This window comes from Sceloporus undulatus, chromosome 3, assembly GCF_019175285.1.
Source record: "Sceloporus undulatus isolate JIND9_A2432 ecotype Alabama chromosome 3, SceUnd_v1.1, whole genome shotgun sequence".
In the NCBI taxonomy this organism is placed as follows: Eukaryota; Metazoa; Chordata; class Lepidosauria; order Squamata; family Phrynosomatidae; genus Sceloporus; species Sceloporus undulatus.
In genome coordinates, this window is record NC_056524.1 from 67984580 (window position 1) to 68005768 (window position 21189).

The following is a 21189-nucleotide window of genomic DNA, read 5'->3' on the forward strand; positions in this document are numbered from 1 at the left end:
TTTAAAACATTAAATAATAAATGTATTTATATACCAGCTTTCCAAAAAGATCAAAGCAGTTTACAAAATTATATAAAACACATAAAACACACAAACAATTTACATCAGCAAATAAATAAAATACGTAAACAGTACAGAACTTGATAGCTTCACCGCCATAAATCGGGAACGATTTGAAGGCACACAACAACAACAACAATAACAACAACAACATATTTTCTTTTATTTTTTAATTTTATATAAGAAGAACGGTTGTGGTCCGACTTTTCTATAGTATTTTTTTTCTTTCTAGCTGCGGGATTTGTTTTGTTCTTATTGGTCCGTGGCTCCACTCTGGGGCCACAACCAAGCTACAATCCTAAACTACCAAAGCGGTGCCAAACCGGATTATTTCTGCAGTGCGGATGCGGCCTCTGTTTCGGGGCCTGACAGGTTCGTTTGTGCTCATTCTTGCCCCGCTAACCTCCAGGGGACTTTTCAGGGATCTCTCAAAAGTCCTTTTTAATCGGGATCAGGAATGAATGCTGCGGTTTTAGGCTATCTATAGCCTTTCGGGGCTCCTTTCCCCTCCGCCTTCCTTCGCCTCCGAAAACGACCCGACTTCCAAATTACTTGCTGTAAAAGGAGCCTTTCGAGCAATGTTTACCTGAGAGACAGACCCAGCTCTCTAAGTCCTGCCTAAATACACATTCACCTGTGAGGAATCGAGGCAGCTCATAATCTTCCCTTAGCAAAAAATAAAATAAAATAAAATATCCCCTCGTTTAGCAAAGATATAGAAGCGATGCTTGTATTCTTGTGACTTTTCCCCTTGAGACACGAAACAACCCAAAGAATGTTTTTAAAAAGAGGAAAGAAAAACCTCCTTTCCTCTAAATGTATATATAAAGAAATTATTATTATTATTATTATTATTATTATTATTATTATTATTGTCGAACTACAACTCCCATCCTTGGCGGTGCTGGCTGATGCGAACTGGAGTCTATCAGTAGCTAAGGACCACCGTTTTCCCGAGAGTTGTGTAGTGTTTTGAGCGCTGGACTCCGAAGAGACTAAGGTCCAAAACACACTGCAGTAATAATCCAGTTTGAGACCGCTTTAAATGCCCTGGCTCAGTGCTGGGAAATCCTGGGGATTGTAGTTTATTGCGGCGCCAGAGCTCTCTCCGACAGAGAAGGCTAAATATCTCACAAAACTATAGTTCCAATAGAATTCCCTAACACTGAGCCAGGGCAGTTCGAGCGGCGTCAAACCGGATTATATTCCTGCAGTGTGGATTCAGGCAGAGTCTTGAGGATTCGGACGACAAGTAATTGAATTCCTTGCTGTTAGAAATTGTTTCAGAAAACTCACCCTCCAATTGTATTTATTGCTAATTATATGGGAGCAGGACCCCCGACACACAAAATAATACAAGTGGATTGCACCTCCCAGCAGGACCTATCCCTGTGCCTTCTGCCTGGGGCTGATGGAAGTTGCAGTCCAACAGCAACAACAATTTTCTCTGTCAAGTCATTTCAAGTCGGAAACGACTTGAAGGCACACAACAGCAATAGATACCAAGAAGAATTATTGTGGCCAGCCTTTTCTTTAGTATTTCCCCCATAACTGCGGGATTTCTTGCTCTTATTTTTCCCCCTTAGCTGAATTTCTAGACCTCAACACAGACTGAGTCGGGAGTGAGTTTCCTAGGACTTACTCCTGAGTAGACACACCTCGGAAGGGGCTTAAACCTCACCATAACCCCCAAACCTTTCCCCCCCCCCCTTGGAGTCCTTATTTCGTGGGTCGAAACTCTTTCCAACTGTGTTTTAGTTTCTCTGGCGGGACCCCGATCCCAGAGAATGGGGCTGGAGGACTTGAGTTTTATATTTCATATAGAGTCGCCCAGCTCTATAAAACCCCTTGTAGAGGGGGCACTGGCACAACTAATGCCAACGCATAGAGTAACAAGTGGATCCCGGTGCTCAAAGAACAAACCGACTTTGTATTTGTGATCGCCGGGAGACAGATGCGCTTTAAGACAGGTACGCACACAGGGACACACAACTGTCCTTGTCCTTATTTAAGCCTGTAGAGAGATCTTGTAGCCCCTTTGAGACTCACTTACTGAAAGAAAGAAATGGGCAGCATGAGCTTTCCTAGATTTCACTTTACTTCCTCAGATGCAGAAGCTCATGCTGCCAATTTCAATCAGGGCAGAATAGCCGGATTTTTTTAAACTGCTGATGCTTGGATTGCTGAGGAAGGGCTTTGTGTCTCCTCCCTTCCATGTTTTTCCAGCCCAAAGAAGTGCAACATTTTCTGCGGAATAAGAAAAAAAAGCACAGAAAAGGGTGAATTTGGGGATGGTTTTTTTTTAACCCTCTGAAAAGGGCCTTGAGATCAGGAACAGAAAGCGGTAGCCATACAATAATAATAATAATAAACCCAACACTTTATTTTGTTTCTTAGCAAATGCATCGGTAGATTTATAGTCTCAGGAAAGTACAGCTGGCTCCTGCTGGGCTTTTGAAAGCAAGAAAAGAAAAAGATTTGTCCTCACAGAAAGGTTAAAAGATTTCTGGTTAGAGAGAAAAGGAGGGAGGGAGGGAAGGAAGGAAGGAGAAAAAAGGAAAGAGGGAGGGAGAGGTGAGAGGGAGGAAGAGAGGGAGAAAAAAGGAAGGGAGGAGGGAAGGAAGGAAGGAAAGAAGGAAGGAAGGAAGGACGGAAGGAAAGGAAAACAAGCAATGGAAACGAGCATAGCCACTGAAACCCCTTCTTGTCAATCCACAGATGTTTAATACAAAACGATATTTCATTCCCCCTTTTTTTACTGTCTCTCTTGTTGGGCGCCGGCCTGAGTGGCTGGAAGGGCTGGGATCCATTTCGATCCGAATTTATTCCGCGGTGGGTACCTCCTCCTCCTCCTCCTCCTTGGAGCAGAAGAGGAGCATGCGGGTGCTTCTGATTTCTCCATTTTTGCCGGGGAAACGGTGTTCAAAGGGGGGGGGGGGTCTCACGTTGCCGCCGGGCCTTCCTTTCTCTCTCTCTCTCTCTCTCTCCTCCTCTGCCTGCCTCCTTCCTCCTCTCTGCTTTCCTCGCGGGGCTCCTATTAGACCAAGGGAAGGCAGGCGAGACGTGCGTGGCCCTGCATGGCTCCCTTTCATTAGCAGCCCCAGGAGGAGAGAGAGGGACGCGGCGTGGGTCGGGACCAAGGCGAGGAGAGGCTGTGTGCGAGGAAGGCAGTGAAACAACCCAGGGACAAGGGCTGCTGGCAAAGAAGGGAGAGCTCCAAGGCTCTCTGGATTAGAGTTTTCTTTCCCAGGGTGAGAAGGTGGCAAGCCACAAACCTATTGAAGCCAAGGATAAGATTAATTTGGAGGGCGGGGGGAGGAGATAATTTCCAGTTTGAGACCATCCCAAGGCTGCATCCACACTGGGGAAATAACCCGGTTTGGCACCGTTTTAATTGCCTTGGCTCAAGGCTAAGACTCCATTGCTCCATGTCCTAGTCTCTGGAGCAGCAGAAAACAAGCTTGCTCCATCCTCAATGTGACATCCATTCAAGTATTTAAACAGGGCTATCATATCATCTCTTAACCTTCTCTTCTCCAGGCTGAACATCCCCAGTTCCCTTGAAGTCCCTCCTCAAAGGGCTTCATGGTTTCCAGACCCTTCACCTTTTTGGTCACTCTCCTCTAAAGATGCTCCAGATGTTCAAATTATGGTCTTGGTTAACTGTGGTTAAATCAGTTTAGCAGCAGCAGCAACTCAGCAACAAGCATGTACTCCACAGGTACATGATCTGAGCTTCTGGTAAATAAACAAGATACATTGGAAGGTAAAAAGAAACTTACTTTATTGCTCCATCTAGATCCTAAAAAATAACTACTCAGTCGAGAAAACTATACTTGGTAGAGGAGTCCCTAGAGCTGACTCTCAAGTGTGGGAGTAAGAAGGAAAAACACCTTTAGTAGCACAATAACCTGGTTTCTGCATCCATTCTTGGTCACAGAGAGGAAAGGGCAAGAAACTTTACTGACCCCTAGAAAAAGGAAGGAACCTCTTCACAAGCAACACCGACCCAATGACCATAGATCTACAAAACAAGCATTGATGCCAATACTCCCAACACCGAAAGCCTAAAACGACTTTCTGACTAATGGCCACTCTAAGGCGAACCTGTCATGAGGTTTTCTTGGCAGTTTTTTCAGAGGGGGTTTGCCCTATTGCCATCCTTTGAGGCTGAGAGAGTGTGACTCACCCAAGGTCAGCCAGTGGGTTTCCAGGGCTGAGACAGGATTCATACCCTGGTCTCCAGAGTCCTCATCCAAGGCTCAAACCATTAGGTCTTGTTGGGTTAATTGAGCCAAAATAATGACCAGGCAGGCATTGGCTCCTGCATAAGAAAGAGAAGTTCAATCTTCCGTAATCAGGACACTAACATAAAAGCCCCCCCCCCCCCCAAACACACACCAGTGAATATTGGGAAGTGAAAGGGAATTCAGGTTAGTTAAATTAAAGATTATGCAAAAACTGAGAGGCAATTAGGATGGAAACAGTGGTCATGTTTATAGTAGATCAGCTGGAATCCATGTGATTTTAGCCATGTTGGTGTTGTTGTTCTGAGTATGGAGGGATATCTATGCTGGCAGGCCACTCCTCCTTCTGGCCCTGTGGGACTGGGGGACAAACTATTTTAAAGTCCAGGAAATTTAAGTCCCAAGCACCTTTGTCTGATGAAGAAGCCAGCAGAGCTCCAAAAGCTTGCAACCTAAACAGCCATGGTTCAATGCTATGGAATTCAGGGAATTGCAGTGCCACAACAGACTGCAGTTTCCTGAATTCCATAACACTGAGCCATCTCAGTTAAAGTGGTGTTGAATTGGATTATTCCTGCAGGGGATGCAGCCAAGGTATAGCCATTTCAGTACAGCAGCAAGAAGACACAGGTATCGGATACTGGGGAAGGTATGGAGACTTGAAATTCCCTCGCATCTCATGGATTAGGATCCACAAAACAGTGATACCTTTATTGGGACAACCAAGTTGCAGCCCTGATGATCTGCAATACTGTTCTACAACCAGCACAACTTGATTTTCCTAGCTTTTCTTCCCTGTAGTTATACAAGTACTAAATTTGGAAAGTGAGATGTAATACACGTGTGGTTATCTAAATGGGAGCACATATACTTTGGAGGTGATAAAGAGAATAAAAAATAAAACTATAAAACATTCTTAAAAAGTCTTGGCAGAGCCATGTGATCAGATTTAGCAGCTGGCTCTCTTCGGCAGAAGGCACAGGCACACACACAGTTCCTCTATGGTCCACACTGCAGAAATAATAATCCAGCTTAAGACCGCTTTAACTGCCCTGGCTCAGTGCTAGGGAATCCTGGGAATTGTAGCATATTGTGGCACCAGGACTCTCTGACAGTGAAGGCTAAATGTCTCACAAAAGTACTGTAAGTTGCCAGAATTCCCAAGCATTGAGCCAGGGCAGTTAAAGCTGTCTCAAACTGGATTATTTCTGCAGTGAGTTTTGGACCATGTTGTTGTGTGCCCTCAAGTCATTTCAAACTCCTGGCGACCTTATCATGAAGTTTTCTTGGCAAGATTTGTCCAGAGGGGGCTACCATGGCCATCCTCTGAGGCTGAGAGAGTGTGACTTGCCCAAGGTTACCCAGTGGACTTCCATGGCTAAGCGGAGATTCAAACCTTATTATTATTATTAACCTTTATTTATAAAGCGCTGTAAATTTACACAGCGTTGTACATACAATCTTTTTAATTGGACGGTTCCCTGCCCTCAGGCTTACAATCTAAAAAGACACCTTGGTCTCCAGAGTCATAGTCCCAGCACTCAAACCACTTTCTATCTGTAAAATGACTTTATTCAAAACAGGGGCAGCCTCTACTCCTTCAGAGGTGTTTTCTTCTGTATGAATGAAGACTGTGTTCCTTGGGAGGGAATAGATACCATGGAAACCCATTGGGTGACCTTGGGCAAGTCACACTCTCTCAGCCTCAGAGGATGGCAATATGGCAAACCCCCTCTGAAGAAACTTGCCAAGAAAAACCCATGATATGTTCACTGCCTTAAGATAGCCATAAATTGGAAACCAATTGAAGACACACAACAACCACAAAGAACAACAGGATTCTTCTTTGGAGGGGGGGGGGGCAGGAAAGGCCAGAAACGGGTTTCTTTATATTTGTCCCTCAAACTTTGCTTATGATCATCTTGATGTAGAGAGGCTGGGCTCAGGGTGACCAGACACATCCTCCTTTTCCAGGACATAGCCTACATTTCATGCGTCTGTCCAGGAGGAATTCAGAAATGTTCTCCCTTTTGAGCATGGCTAAGAAGCAGGGATTTATATTTCTATGGGTGTGGGTAGCTTTCATTTGGTTGTGTCTTATATTTTTCCACAGTGGCCTCCATTTTTCAGTGACCTCTGGTCTCCCTGGAAGGCCAGAACCAGAAAAGATATGAGAAGAAAGGAAAGGCAAGGCCTGAGTCTGCCAAAGCAATGGCAGGAGCAAGAGCAGTTTGAGTGAAGGGAGCAAACGTTTCCCTTTGTAATGTTTGGCGGCCTCTGGAAGACTCTAGAAGACATGAAAGGTGGCTGGCCAAGGCCTGCTGTGGCCTCCCTTCTCAAATCGCAAGGCCTTGTGAGAGGGCTGGAAACCAGTTTGCCTGGCTGAAGGAAACCAAACTCCTACGAAGGCTGAGGTTCACCTCGGCCAATTTCAGGGAGGCTTATGTGACTTTGGGTGGGATTTATTCCCCCTAAAATTGCTGCTGAGAACCCTTAGGAACATGTACAACCAGTCTGCTCAATCTTAACCCAAATGCCACAGGGTTAGTTTTCCTATGGAAAAAACCCACCTAAATCACTAAGAAAGAGACTCCATCCCTGACCTACATACAGAGCAGCTCTTTTTTGCCTCAACAAACTACAAATCTCAAATTCCACAACATTGAGCTTTATGACACTGAGGTTTTTTGCAGCTTTTTGCAGCTCAGATCCGACGTGACTGTGGGTCCAACAATGTGAATTCACGTGATAACATGATGTGTTATCACACGCGATTTCTTTCTAGGGGGGCTCCTTCTGTGGAGCTTCCGCAGTGAATCCAAAGTGACTCCTCATTTTGATGAATTCGGAAAAAAGTGAATTCACAGAATTCGCTTTCAAGGTCACTTTGATTTCACTCCAAATTGGCCTGGTGTGGAATGCAACTTTGCTTCTGCTCTGGTACACCACCGCAAACCCCCCAGGTTGCAAATTTCCCATGATGCAGCACTGCAATTTCCCCCATTTCCTTTCGGTGTTCCTTTCAATTTCAGGGCAACTTTCAGGGCAACTCATTTTTTGGGAATATATATGTGTGTGTGTGTGCGTGAATGTGAATCTACAGATATGTGTATCTATCTATCTACCTATATATGTGTGTGTTGAAATTGCTGAAATGGAAGGGAAAATAAAAAAAGGGGATGAAGAAGACATAGAAATATTCACGAGGCAAATATTCACACAATCACACAATTACACGAAAGAAGGAACAAGAACTTGAGCCCCTTTCCACCCCAGAAACGTACAAGGTCACGATGTGTTCAGACCCCCACTGAGCATGCGCAAGGGTGCCGATTCAAATCATTGAATCCCACCGGTGTGGTAATACAATTTGCACTCACTCCGCTTTGCTTGAATCTGCATCACGTGACTTGCCTTGGATTCGATTCCCCCTTGATTCGGAAGGGCAACGGAAAGGCAATCAGGTGTGATAAAACATTCATGTTATAACGTGAATTTGCATAGCTGAACCAGGAGTCACCCCAGATCTGAGCTGCAAAAACCTCCATGTGATAAACACCATTGAGCCATGGCAGTTAAAGTGGTGTTGAACCAGGATATTTCTGCTATGGGGATGCAGCCCCAGTGTCCTAGCTGTTGTTCTTCTAGTTCAGTGGTTCTCACACTTAAGGCCCTCCAGAAGTTTTGGACTTCAGCTCTCAGAATTCTTGATTGTTGGCCAAGTTGGATGGGGATTTTGTGAGATGAAGTCCAAAATACCTGGAGGAACAAGTTTTGGGAACCACTGTTCTAGTTGTTCATGACTTATGGCAACCCTGTCATGGAGTTTTCTTGGAAAGATTTCTTCAGAGAGAGTTTTCCATTGCCATTCTCTGAGGATTAGAGAGTGTGACTCGCCTAAGGGTCACTCATTGGGTTTTTACATGGTTAGGTGGGGATTCAAAACTGGTCTCCAGATTCGTAGTCCAACACTTAAACTGCTAGCCCACACTGGCTCTTTAGTCAGTACTTTCTATCCACTATCCCGCCACCCACCTTTTCCAATACTGTCATTTATGCATTTTAATAGAGACTTTTCTGTTCCTTTCCAGGTTTGGGAGATGCCTGGGGTCAGCCGAGCAGATTAGGCCCTCTGGATAGTGTTGCCAAGGAGCTGGGCTCACATTTGCTGCAGGTAGAGTTTGCCATTCATGCTACTTCTATGCTTATTGCCTCCTTTCAGGATACATTTGGTCAGGGCTGTGTCCACACTGCAGAAATAATCTGGTTTGACACTGCTTTAAATGCCATGGGTAAAGGCTATGGAATTCTGGTTATTTGTTGTTGCACCAGAGTAGAACAAATGACCATTCCCAGAATTCCATAGCCTTGAGTCATGGCAGTTAAAGTGGTGTCAAGCCGGATTATTTCTGCAGTGCAGATGCTGCAGTTTTGCCTGTTTCAAGCACTCATAATTCAAGCTACTTGAACATGATCTGGTTACCCCTTTGTTGACCCCTCTGTGGTTAAGTGAGGAGAGATATAAAAATAAATGGATTTATTATCACTCCCTCCCCCACTCATCAATGCATTTTATGGACAAATTGGGGTTTGTAAGCTGCATTTATGATTGGGACGACAGAAATCCCATGAAGGGGTTAATGAAGAGCATGATTATTTCTGCGTGCAGTTTTTCACAATCATAAATCCTCTGGCATAAAAGCTGAGAAACTTTCAAGAGTGAATGAAAACACATACTTGCAGGCATTCTGGACAGACAGAGGCTGCTGTTAACCAGAAGCTGAACAGCCTCTAGTTTGTAGCAGCCTATCTATCACTATCTACACAGAGACACTCATGCCTGTGTATATTTAAAATGAGAGGTTTCATTCCTCCCGCCCTTCACGGCAGAATACAGAAAGCATTTTAAAAAGTGGTATTCCCATGACTGAAGGAGGACATTTGGTTTAGATCTCCCATTAATGTTAGTCCTTGAAATGCACTTGTTCAAAATCTATATCATTCCTTTCAGAATATAACTCCTTGTTTTGTGAATTCTGCTGCAGCGAAAGATTTAGAGTGGCACACACTCCAGCGTCCAAAAGTTTTATTTGTGTGGATTTTGCTCAGCAAGGACTTCCTTCTGCTCTGTCCCACATTTAAATGACACAATAAAATGTAATGATCTTCATAGTTTTCATTTTCAGTGGCAGATATTTGGTACCATAGTTTATCTTAAGATTTCACCAGGATAGAATAACATTCAAAAAAGAAGTACAATTTTGTGTGTGTGCTGGTGGGAAATTAAAATAGTAAACATTTAGCTTAAAACTTTAAAATACAGGTAGTAAACCTTTAACTCAGAATTCCTGTAATCCATCCCAGATACCTGACTGTCACACAGAAAACCAGGATTGGGAATGAACTATAGCAGCAATCTACTATCGTTCCTACACTTTTCAGCCATTTTCAACTGAATGGTCACTGGTGGAGAGAGATTTGCATGGCCATCTTCAATTTGCATAAGGCCATAGTCCATTTTGTACACTTACCTGGAAATAAATCCCCTTGCATGCCACCAACTGTTAGGACCAGTAGACACTCTGTATTAAAAGCTGTTTCCATTTCCTAAGAAATTGATGTGATATGAATGCTTGTAATAAGTAAACAAACACACAGTTTTTCATTATTGGAGCATGAAATCCTTTTTGCTGTGATATATCCAATGCTGAATATAATTTTCATGAAATCTTATGCCTTTAAATCCTACTTTTTCCTTTTGTCACAACATTTTTGCAGAGACAGAACCTCATGATATATATATATATATACACACACACACACACGTTGGGTTTTTAAACATAATTTTTTTTGAAAAAAATATATTGCATTTACAGTAACATTTTTAAAACCTGCCCTTGATTACACAAATTAAATACACATTTAAGCAAGATCTGATAAAAATTTCTCATTTCCTTCAAAATTATCCTTTTTGCCATACACTGAAAAAACTGGCTGGCATTTCTTGTTATTTATTTCATACTTTTATATGCCATCTCTGTGATGATTGAAATGTCTTACAGCAGTTAATAAAATCTATAAAAATGTTGCTACCATTTTTTGTAGTTTGCATAACAAAAAGCCCATGATGTCATGTTTCATATTTTTGAGCTGCGAATACGAATGCTGTTTTAAGTTCCTGGGCTAATCTGTTGAAAATGTATACACATTTACCTTTGAGGGAAAGAGCTATATATATTTACAGAGCCATTAAAAGTAAGGTTTTTGAATCGAAGTGCTGATACAGGCTAACTATAACATCAGGGAACAAATTGCTAGTTTACGAGAAAGGTTTTAAAGCAATGTTTTATTTAAGAAAAGCAATGATTTCTTCCCCACGTTAATACTGCTACAAAGTTTTGTTTATGTTCTGAAGTAGGGAGAGGGAGGAAACCAAAGAGTAATCTGGTTCCAATTACATGCTGTAAAAGTAGGGTAGGCTAGAGAATAATTTGGAATATTTTTTATTGGGGTAACATTGGACTTGCCCTCTGTTACAGCCTTTTATTACCTTTCTCCTGTTCCAGCATCTTAAAATATGAACTAGTAAATATAAAAGGCAATTGTTTTTTATCTAGGTATTCAGATATTAGTTTTCCTTTTCAAACGAAGCCTTCATTTCCACAACAGGAAAATACTTAGACTTGTATTTGGTCTAATCACAGTTGAATAGAGATGAACTCCACTTAAATGTATATATTAAGGCTGCCGCTGCATCCGAACTGCAGAAATAATCCAGCATGACACCACTTAAACTGCCGTTGCACAGTGATATGGAATTCTGGGATGTGTAATAATAATAATAATAAAATTTTTATTTATATCCCACCCTTCTTATAATCAGGGCGGCTTACAACAAGGTTAAAATACAATCCATACAAACAAGAAGACAAGAAGAATTAAAATGCAAATACAGCAAATCATACAAAAAATCACAAGAAAAAAGCCCCATAGCCCAACCTCTTGGCCACGGAAGAGGAGGGAGGCCCACAGGATTTTATTCGGGGAATGCCTGTTGGAACAGGAAGGTTTTTAAGTCCTTCCTGAATTGGGCCAGGGTGGTGGACGAGCGGAGCTCAGTGGGCAGCGTATTCCAAAGGGCTGGGGCAGCCGTGGAGAATGTCCTCCGTGTAGTGGAGGCTAACCTAGCCCCAGGCACCTTCAGTAATTGCTGCCCAGACGTTCTGAGGGTGCGAGGCAGAATGTACGGGGAGAGGCAGTCCTTTAGGTATCCTGGGCCCAAGCCATTTAGGGCTTTATAGGTGATTACCAACGCCTTATATTGAGCTTGGAAGCGGATGGGCAGCCAATGGAGGTCTTTCAAAACCGGTGTTATATGGCTGGTCCTGGGAACACCAGTGACCAGCCGGGCTGCCATGTTCTGCACCATTTGCAGCTTCCGAGTTTGGTATAAGGGTTGCCCCATGTAGAGTACATTGCAGAAATCCAGTCTCGAAGTTACCAGAGCATGTACAACAGTTTCTAGGTCCCTCTGGGCCAGGTATGGGCGCAGCTGGCGAATCAGCCGAAGCTGATGACAGGTGCTCTTGACCGTCGCATTCACCTGAGCTGTCAGGTGAAGCGACGAGTCAAGAAGCACCCCCAGACTGTGCACGGAGTCCTTCACAGGGAGCGTGACCCCGTTCAGGACAGGTGGAACCACCACCATTCCTGGACCAGGAGAACCTATCACTAGTACCTCCGTTTTCTCTGGATTCAATTTGAGTCGGTTTTCCCTCATCCAGCCCATTACTGACTCTAGACAGGCCACGAGAGGAGAGACGCCATCCCCAGTCACTGCATCAGTTGGAGACATAGAGAAAATAATTTGGGTGTCATCAGCGTACTGATAACCCCGCGCCCCATGTCTCCGAATGATCTCTCCCAGCGGTTTCATGTAAATGTTAAATAGCATGGGAGACAGAATGGCTCCTTGAGGGACCCCGGTTTTAAGGGGCCTCTCGTCAGAGCACACGTCTCCCAGCTGCACCATCTGGGACCTCCCGGAGAGGTAGGAGCGGAACCACTGAAGCGCAGTGTCCCCGATCCCCACCTCTGCCAGGCGTCCCAGAAGGATACCATGGTCTATGGTATCGAAAGCCGCTGAGATGTCCAAGAGCACCAACAGGGACACGCTTCCCCTGTCGATGCTCAGACGGAGATCATCGACCAAGGCAACCATGGCCGTCTCAACCCCGTAACCCGCCCGGAAGCCAGTTTGAAATGGGTCCAGATAATCCGTTTCATCCAAGACCGCCTGAAGCTGGATCGCAACCGCCCTCTCGATCACCTTACCCAAAAATGGTAGCAGCGAAACAGGCCGATAATTATTATATACCAGGGGGTCGAGGGAAGGCTTTTTTAAAATAGGTTTAACAATGGCCAATTTAAGTTTAGATGGAAATAGCCCATCCCTCAGAGATGTATTAACTATCCGGCGTAACAATGATGTTACCGCCGGTCCCCCCTGGGCCGCTAACCATGAGGGACAGGGATCAAGAGAGCAGGTTGTTTTCCGAACACTTCCGAGGATCTTGTCCACATCCTCGGTACTCACCAACTCAAACTGATCCAGTTTAACATAGTCCACGGAGGCTCTGGACACTTCTACCCTAGGTTCTGCTGAAATGTCGGCGTTCAGACCTTCGCTTATACGAGAGGTTTTATCCGCGAAAAAGTCGTTGAACAAGTCGCAGCAGGCCTTAGAAGGTTCAAGGATCTGGTTCAGGGCGGGAGGGAGCTGAGTTAGCTCCCTGACCACCCTGAACAACTCTGCCGGACGCGACTCCGCGGACGCAATACGAGCACCATAGAACGAGTTCTTTGTTGCTCGTATTGCCTCTCCGTAGTCCTTTAACAGTTGGTCTAGGAGAGCCTTGTCGTCTAAGCGAAGGTGTTTCCGCCAACGGTACTCTAGCCGTCGCAGAACCCGCTTCCTCGCCCGGAGATCTTCCGTATACCAGGGCTTACGTTTAGAAGCAGGCCTGAGAGGGCGCTTGGGAGCGATTCTGTGTATAGCCCGAGAAAGACCGGTATTCCAAATACCGGTAAGGGCATCAACAGAGTCGCCGTCATTTCCAACCGCGAGCCCCTCTAGGGCTTCTTGGAACCTCTCAGGTTCCATCAGCCTTCGAGGGTGGACCATCCTAATAGGTCCACCACCCCCGGGGGGGATCTGGGTAGAGGCCTTGATTTTCACCTCAACCAGGAAATGATCCGTCCATGGCAGGGGGGAAACATTAGCTATTTCCACCCACGGATTTTCCGCATCCGAACAGAAGACCAAATCGAGAGTATTACCTGCACAGTGCGTAGGACCCTGTATCAGCTGGGACAGGCCCATGGCCGCCATGGTATCCATGAATTCACGAGCCGCACCAGATGGAACTTTGCTGGCCGTGAGGGAGATGTTGAAGTCGCCCAGGACAAGAAGCCTGGGTGTCTCCAGCATCAGCTCAGCGACCAGCTGTGTCAGCTCGTTAAGGGAGTCCGCTAATGCACGGGGTGGCCGATACACTAGCAGAATCCCTAGACTGTCCCTAGCCTTTAGGGTCAGGTAAATACACTCGATATAGGAGGTCTGTCGAATGTGGTTCCTGGTGAGGGACACGGTGTTCCTATGTATCAAGGCCACACACACACCCCGCCCACCTAACCTGCGCTGGTCCTTCACCGAGAACCCAGCAGGCAGGGCCTGAGCCCACACCGCATCTCCTTCAGGCCCAAGCCAGGTCTCGGTAATGCAAGCCAGGTCACACTTACTGTCCTCCAACATATCGTGGAGGATGTGGGTCTTGTTGTTAATAGACCTGGCATTGCACAGGAGCAGCGACAGGGTTTGTGACACGGTTGGAGTGACCCTCAGGTCCTTCAGGTTGGGAGGGGGACAGGAAGGCGCGATAGATCTGATGCATCGATCACGCCTTCCCCTGGAACGCAAGTCCCTTCTCCCACCACCATACCTCCCCCTGCCCCACACAACCTCAATTGGAGCTCCGCTCGCAAAGATGTTATCCCCGGCCCAGGCATCCCCCGTAACCCTATCCTCCTCTCACCCTTCTATGGCTACTGAAGGAGCAGAGGTTAGCCACCACAGGCATCCTCTGCTCCCGGGCTACTCCAAAGCCTCCCCGACCCTATAAAAAGCTGCGCTGCTGCGCAACTGCGCAGCAGCAATGCTCCCCAGTCCGTGGGCAGCACTCCCGGGGCGGTGCACAGATGCGCACCTCCGACACCCCGGGAGGAGGCCGCCCGGCAGAAGGCGCAGCTCTGGTGGCGTCGGTGGTCCGGCGAGGAGGCAAAAGGGGGCGTGTCAGGGAGGGACCGGTTGCCCGGCTTTTGTACCCGCCGCTCTCACCTGGCGGGCTCCTCCCTGCTTCCCCCCAGGTGTCTCTTAAAGGCCTACTCGCTTGCTGGCCGCCAAACGCCAAAGCCAGAAGCCAAGCCCAGAGTCTCAGAGGAGTTCCGCTGCGATGCTCCCCAGTCCGTGGGCGGCACTCCTGGGGCGGTGCGCAGATGCGCACCTCCGACACCCCGGGAGGAGGCCGCCCGGCAGAAGGCACAGCTCTGGTGGCGTCGGTGGTCCGGCGTGTAGTTTGTTGTGTCACCAGAGCTCTCTGACTGAGAAGGATAAACGTCTCACAAAAATAACTCAGAATTGTACAATTCCCAGAATTTCATAGCACTGAGCTGCGGAGTTAAACTGCAGTGCAGACACAGCCCAAATGGCTTTATGTTGAATAAGACCATTGATACTCCATTATCTCCTATGATGAAAAGTGGCTTCTAAAGTCTTAGGCAGAGAACTCTCTAGTCCTACCAGAAACTTTTTAAATGGAGGTTGAATCTGAGTGTTGAAGTTTTGTACCACTTTCCCTAAAGTGCTTCTCTACTTCATGCCTTTTTAGATTGTAAGCCTGAGGGCAGGGAACTGTCTAATTAAAAAGATTGTATGTACAGCGCTGTGTAAATTTACAGCGCTTTATAAATAAAGGTTAATAATAATAATACTTCGATGGATAGTATCTCCTCCGTAGGCTCCAAGCAAAGATTTTTTAAAATGTACCTTACTACTTTATATATTTTTTAAACTGGATATGCTAGAGTCTGAAGGTAAATATCATGTTCTGCAATTGGTTTATGGTGCTCCTCTGAAATTAGTGGAACTTGCTACTAAGTACATATTGCTGAGACATAAGGATTTTTTTTAACTTTTAACTTATAACCTGATCCCCAATGTCAAGTTTAAAAGCAAATCTCATTTATTTAAGTGGTACCTACTAGAAGATGCTCAGGATTTACATTCCAAAGTACTTAATATTTGCTGTATATCCATCTTTTATCTTTTCGGTAGGAATAAGAAATATTAGGCCACAAATAGTCATTAGGTAATAGATCAAAGTGGCATGTTTGGTGTGGAAGGTTGTTTTAAGTTTCCAGGAATTTCCCTGCTATGGTTTGTGAAATTATGGTTTCATGTTCATTTTATTTCCCTTATAAGTTTCAAATGAGCCACTTGTCAGATAATCCTCTGCTCACAAGTGTCTTGATAAAAAAAATAAGAAGAATTTAAAATGCTGCTCAAGAAGTCATTAATATTGCTCAAGATGTCATTAAAATGTAAATAGTGATAAGTTATTTTTGCTAATGAATTGGGATTGGTTTTTCCCCTAAGAACCACATAACTCAGGATTTGTGCTAAGTACTAAAATAACCCATATCAACATGAGATTGTTAACTTAAGTGCTGCTGCTGTAAAAACTACCATATGTAAGAGGAGAATGAGTTAGAATTAACTTTTAATAGTGTGTGTATAATAGTCTTCATCAGGCCAATATGGGTAATATCTTTTTAATATATGTTCTTCTGTAGGGGGAAATTAAACTCCTCACAAGGAACTTGACTGTAAATTGTAAGTGGCAAATTTTTACTCTCTTTCTTTCTTTCTTTCTTACAGACTCTGGATGGGTTTGTTTTTGTGGTAGCATCTGATGGCAAAATAATGTATATCTCAGAAACAGCTTCTGTCCATCTAGGTTTATCCCAGGTAGGAACAAGTTTCCATCCTTCTGTTGAATGCTGGTGTTTGTGACATATGGTGATATTAATTTGCTAGTGATATAAAGTTTCCCCTTTAAGTTGTTTTAAGTGTTGTTGTTTCCTAAAAGAGTGAAATATTTCGCAAAGTTTGTCATTGTATGGAAATTGTCTTACCTTTTTCTTATTACTTACAAATACTCAGAAACTAAAGATGTCATCTATAAAAGCTCTGTGCTAACTGTATCGCCAAATATACCTGAAAGCTGTATACAGTCTGATCCATTCACCATATATAGCATAGGCATTCCATTTTCTAGCTGGATGCTTTTAGTAATAGCATACTATCTCTGAATATATTTCCAGTCTTTGTTTTAGACTCTATGCAGTAGTGTTAGCTGCTGTGAAAACAGAGGAAACCTGAGTTTTATAGTGAATGTGCTTTAGGAAAAAATAATAATAATAAGGGGCAGATTTATGAGTGTTCACATGGAATTCAGGGTAATTTTTCCTGAGTTTTGCCAGTCTCATGGACTTTTCAGTAAAGTGTTTTATATGCTTATGGCAGAACTCATAAAACTGGGTTTACTACTGTTCTGGTCAGGAGTTAGTGGTTTGGGTTTTAGGGCATGCTACATTTGTCCTTTAAAGGTAACCATAGCTGTGATCCAAAGCACAATTTCTTGGGATACAGATCCATTTAAGAGCAATAGGGCTTACTTTCAACTGCACGTGCTTAAAATGTGACCAGCAAACACCACATAAAAGTGATGGCATTTAATCCAACATTTTAAATTATAAATTATGTCCATCACTCATAATGGTCATTTTAAACACTTTTGGATGATCATGGACTATCATGGACATATATATATTTAAACTGTGTAAAATATGACTGTTCAGAGAAGTATGTATTCATTTTTATGTGTGGAATGGCTCTTGTGGAATGGCTCTTGAAGAATGCTCTGAAATTAGCCTTAAGGCTCATGGTGGGTCAGTATTAGTTTGCTACCTCCTCCATTTGCTAGGCGTCCTGGCATTAGTTGAATTGTAGTTCACTCTTTGCTTTAACACACCTCACTCTTAAATCTGTCTGCTCACTCACAGATAAGGTTATATGCAGCTGGAAGAGGAGGCCATGAGCAGCAATCTACTTGTTTTTTCTATAGCAATAGCAGTACTCACCCCTTTTTTTCAGGGGCAAGTGGCAAAAACCTTTCCCACTTTTCCGCTCTTGAGTGGGCTTTTCAAACATGTTTACCAGTTGCTATTCTTGTGTTTCAGGATCTACCATCACCACACAAAAGTCCCAGTTTCTGGGAGTTCTAGCAGTTTTCTCTTCTTTATTCTTAAAAAAAACCTGGTTTGCTCAAGTGACATCTGTTTTTCTCTGAGAGGCATTAGAGGAAATCTGACACTACTAGAATGAATAAATGAATTCTTATTGGATGGAGGGTAGAAAGAGAGGCACTGGAAACTGTTGCTAAAGGGAAGTTAGGACTGTTGTGGTGGTTGTAGCTGATCCTTAAAGGCAGGCATAGCAAAGAGGTACAGTATGTGAGTGCCAAGAGCACTCTCAAACAACTGCTGCATATTTTGATATCCAAGGGAAATAAACCCCACACTTTCCCTGCAGTCCAATGCAGGCGAGAAGGGATTCCATACAAGCGGTGTCTTGTTAGAAAGCTAATGCATGACTTGTTCCCCTGTCCTACCACTCCCTCAGGCCTTTTTCTCTTTGATTTCTATCACATTCTCCTCCTTTCTTTCAGCTCTTCAATTATTATTATTATTGGGACACAAAGCGGCTTACAAAATATAAAAATAATACATTAAAAACATACAAAAGTGGGCATTAAAATATAATTAACCTACTATAGTATTAAAATACATCCTTCATTAAAATAATAAAATGCAATTAAAAAAATAAAAGTACTTGAAATAATACATATTAAAACAGTTAAAATGCTAAAACGTTAGAACAATAAAAAAATAAAGCTATATGCAGACCTTTAAACCTTCAAATCCAGCACCACATAGCATTAAGAGCTCAACCTCAACTGTCTGTAAAGGTCTAGTGGCACAAAAATGTTTAACTTGCTGCTGGAAGGACAGCAAGAATGGAGTCATCTTTGGGGAGGTGTTCCAAAGTCTGGGAGAAGCCACCTAGAAGACCCTCTCCCTTGTTCCCCCCAAACAAGCCTGAGAAGGCAGTGGGACGTTCAGGAAGATATGGTCCTTTAAATAGACAAATAACTATTTCCCTCCTTTCTGTTAAGTGTTTCTCAGTTTCAGTATGCAAACTGTGTTGTTCCTGTTCCACTGTTCTGGGGTGCTTCCACACAAGACTATGTTTACCATACTGTCATTTAATGGGAGAGGGTTCAGAGTACTGTATGGTTTTCTATCCACTTTCCCTCCCACTCCTGTCTTTTTTCTTTCCACAAAGATCTGTTCAGAAGGAAAAGATGGAATAGTTGCACAGGTCTTTTGAATGGTAATACTAGCAGTGTTAGGAAGCATCCCTATCTGCAGTGTTCTTCTTTATAGTATGATATTTTTCTCTAATTGTGAATAATGTGGGGAAACCAATGCAAGAGTGAAGGTTCCATATAGTTTTGTTTCTTCAAATCCCAAGAAAGCTAAATATGAACCTGGGATATCAGTATGCAAAGGGATCTTGGAGCACCTTTGAGACTAATTGTGCAAAAAAGGATGTAGCTTTCATAGATTTGGTCTGCTTCCTAAAATGCATGGAGAAATGTATGGTTATGCAACTGAGGAAGTAGATCAAGTCTACGAAACCTTATGCTACAACTTCTTTCACACAGTTAGTCTCAAATGTGCTACAAGATCCCTTTGAATACTGGTTGGGGATAATTATTTTTTCTCTCTGGAGTAATGCATGTACATATAAACTGATATTACTCCTTGTGCCATGTGGTCAGGTCACCCAGGCCTACATATCACTTGTTGAATGAAACGAAGATATAAAGGCCCACTGGACAGGATAGAATTTTACCCATAGTTATTATGTCAACACTGGGTAAATATTTAAAATAATATTTGTTTGTTTATTTAATTATTTCAAGGATTTATATCCCACCTTTCTTCCAGAATGAGATTCAAGGCAGGTTACAATAATTTAAAGAGACAGAAGTAAAAATATTGATTACAAAAGTTAAAAAATTAAGTATTATTGATATTAAAACATAAATTAAAAACACATAGTTAAAACCAATAAAAACTATAAAGCATTAATAGCACAACAGAAGTAAAATTCATCCACCAAATGCCTGTCTAAATAAAAATGTCTTCAGCTGCTAGTGAAAAGAGAGCAGGGAGGGGTTTGGCCTGACCTCCCTTGGAAGGGAGTTCCACAGTCTGGGAGCAACCATGGAGAAGGCTCTCTCCCGAGTTCTCACCAACTGCACCTACAAAGGTGTTGGGAATGAGAGAAAGCCCTCCTCTGCTGATCTTAATGTTTGAGCTGGCTTGTATAGAGAGATACAGTCCTTCAGGTAGTCTGGACCCAAGCCATTTAGAGTTTTAAGAGTGAAAACCAGCACCTTGAATTCTGCCTAGAAATGGAGCAGGAAGCCAGTGCCGCTGTTTCAGCAGGGGAGCGATATGATGCCTGTAGCCAGCTCCAGTCAAGAGCTTGGCCACTGCCTTTTGCACCCACTGAAGTTTCCAAATAGTTTTCAAGGGCAGCTCCATGTAAAATGCATTACAATAGTCCAAAAGTGATGTAACCAAGGCATGTATCACTGTAGCCGGATCTGACTTCTCAAGGAACGTGCACAGCTGGCACGCTAGTTTCAAGGAATGTGCACAGCTGGCCACAGCTGAAACCTGGGCATCTAGGCTCAGCTCTGAATCCAGAAGCACACCCAAGCTGTGAACCTGAGATTTCAGGGGGAGTGTAACCCAGTCCAATGCAGGCTGAATCCCTATTCCCTCATCTACCTTTCAATTGACCAGGAGCACCTCTGTCTTACCTGGATTAAGTTTCAACTTGTTCACCCTCATCCAGTCCATTACTGACAGCATTCACTGGTTTAGTACAGAGACAGTTGTACTATGTGTTCTTGTTGTTGTGTGCCTTCAAGTCAGTTCTGACTTGTGGTAATTCTAAACCTATCATGAGGTTTTCTTGACTAGATTTATTCAGAGGTTTAGCATTGTCTTCCACTGAGGCTGAGAGTAATATGCCAGTAATGACTGAGATGGACTCCAGGTTAGGATGAACTAAGAGTTTTATTTAGAAAAATGCAGAATGTAATCATGCAATCACATGCATACAATGGCAATTTAAACAGACACAGCATGCAGAGCTAACTGAAATGGAAAGATGGAAACTGGATAGTGCAATTTGAGGGGTTTGTGGGGAGTTGATAATTACCTGTCCAAATAGCAGGCCATGGAAAGTTGGAGTGGCTCAGACTGGGAGGTCTGAGGGCGGCACAGTTACATACATGGAATGCAGCCTGGGACAAGTATGTGCGTACTATGAGTATGCAGAGACTAGGTTCTTGGGACCAATATTTATACACTGGTACCCCGGGTTACGAAATTAATTCGTTCCGCCGCCGCTTTCGTAACCCGGGATACTTCGTAAGCCGAATAGCCCATAGGCGCTAATGGGGAAAAAGCCGCGGCTGCGCCGCGGCTCCATTTGAAACAGCGCAGAGGTTTTTTCGTAACTCGAAAAAACCTTCGTAAGCCGAAACAATAAATCCCTATGGGATTTATTCGTATCCCGAAAATTTCGTAACCTGGGTATTTCGTAACCCGGGGGACCAGT

General features: G+C 43.8%; 1 protein-coding gene across 1 annotated transcript in view; it reads left to right on the forward strand.

Annotated features, from left to right (window-relative positions):
• SIM2 (SIM bHLH transcription factor 2) overlaps positions 1-21189 on the forward strand; it is a 69924-nt gene that overhangs the window by 14376 nt on the left and 34359 nt on the right. The window contains exons 2-3 of the mRNA XM_042461024.1: positions 8399-8481; positions 16303-16392. Coding sequence (XP_042316958.1) covers positions 8399-8481; positions 16303-16392 — 173 coding nt within the window. The remainder of the gene's footprint in view (positions 1-8398; positions 8482-16302; positions 16393-21189) is intronic.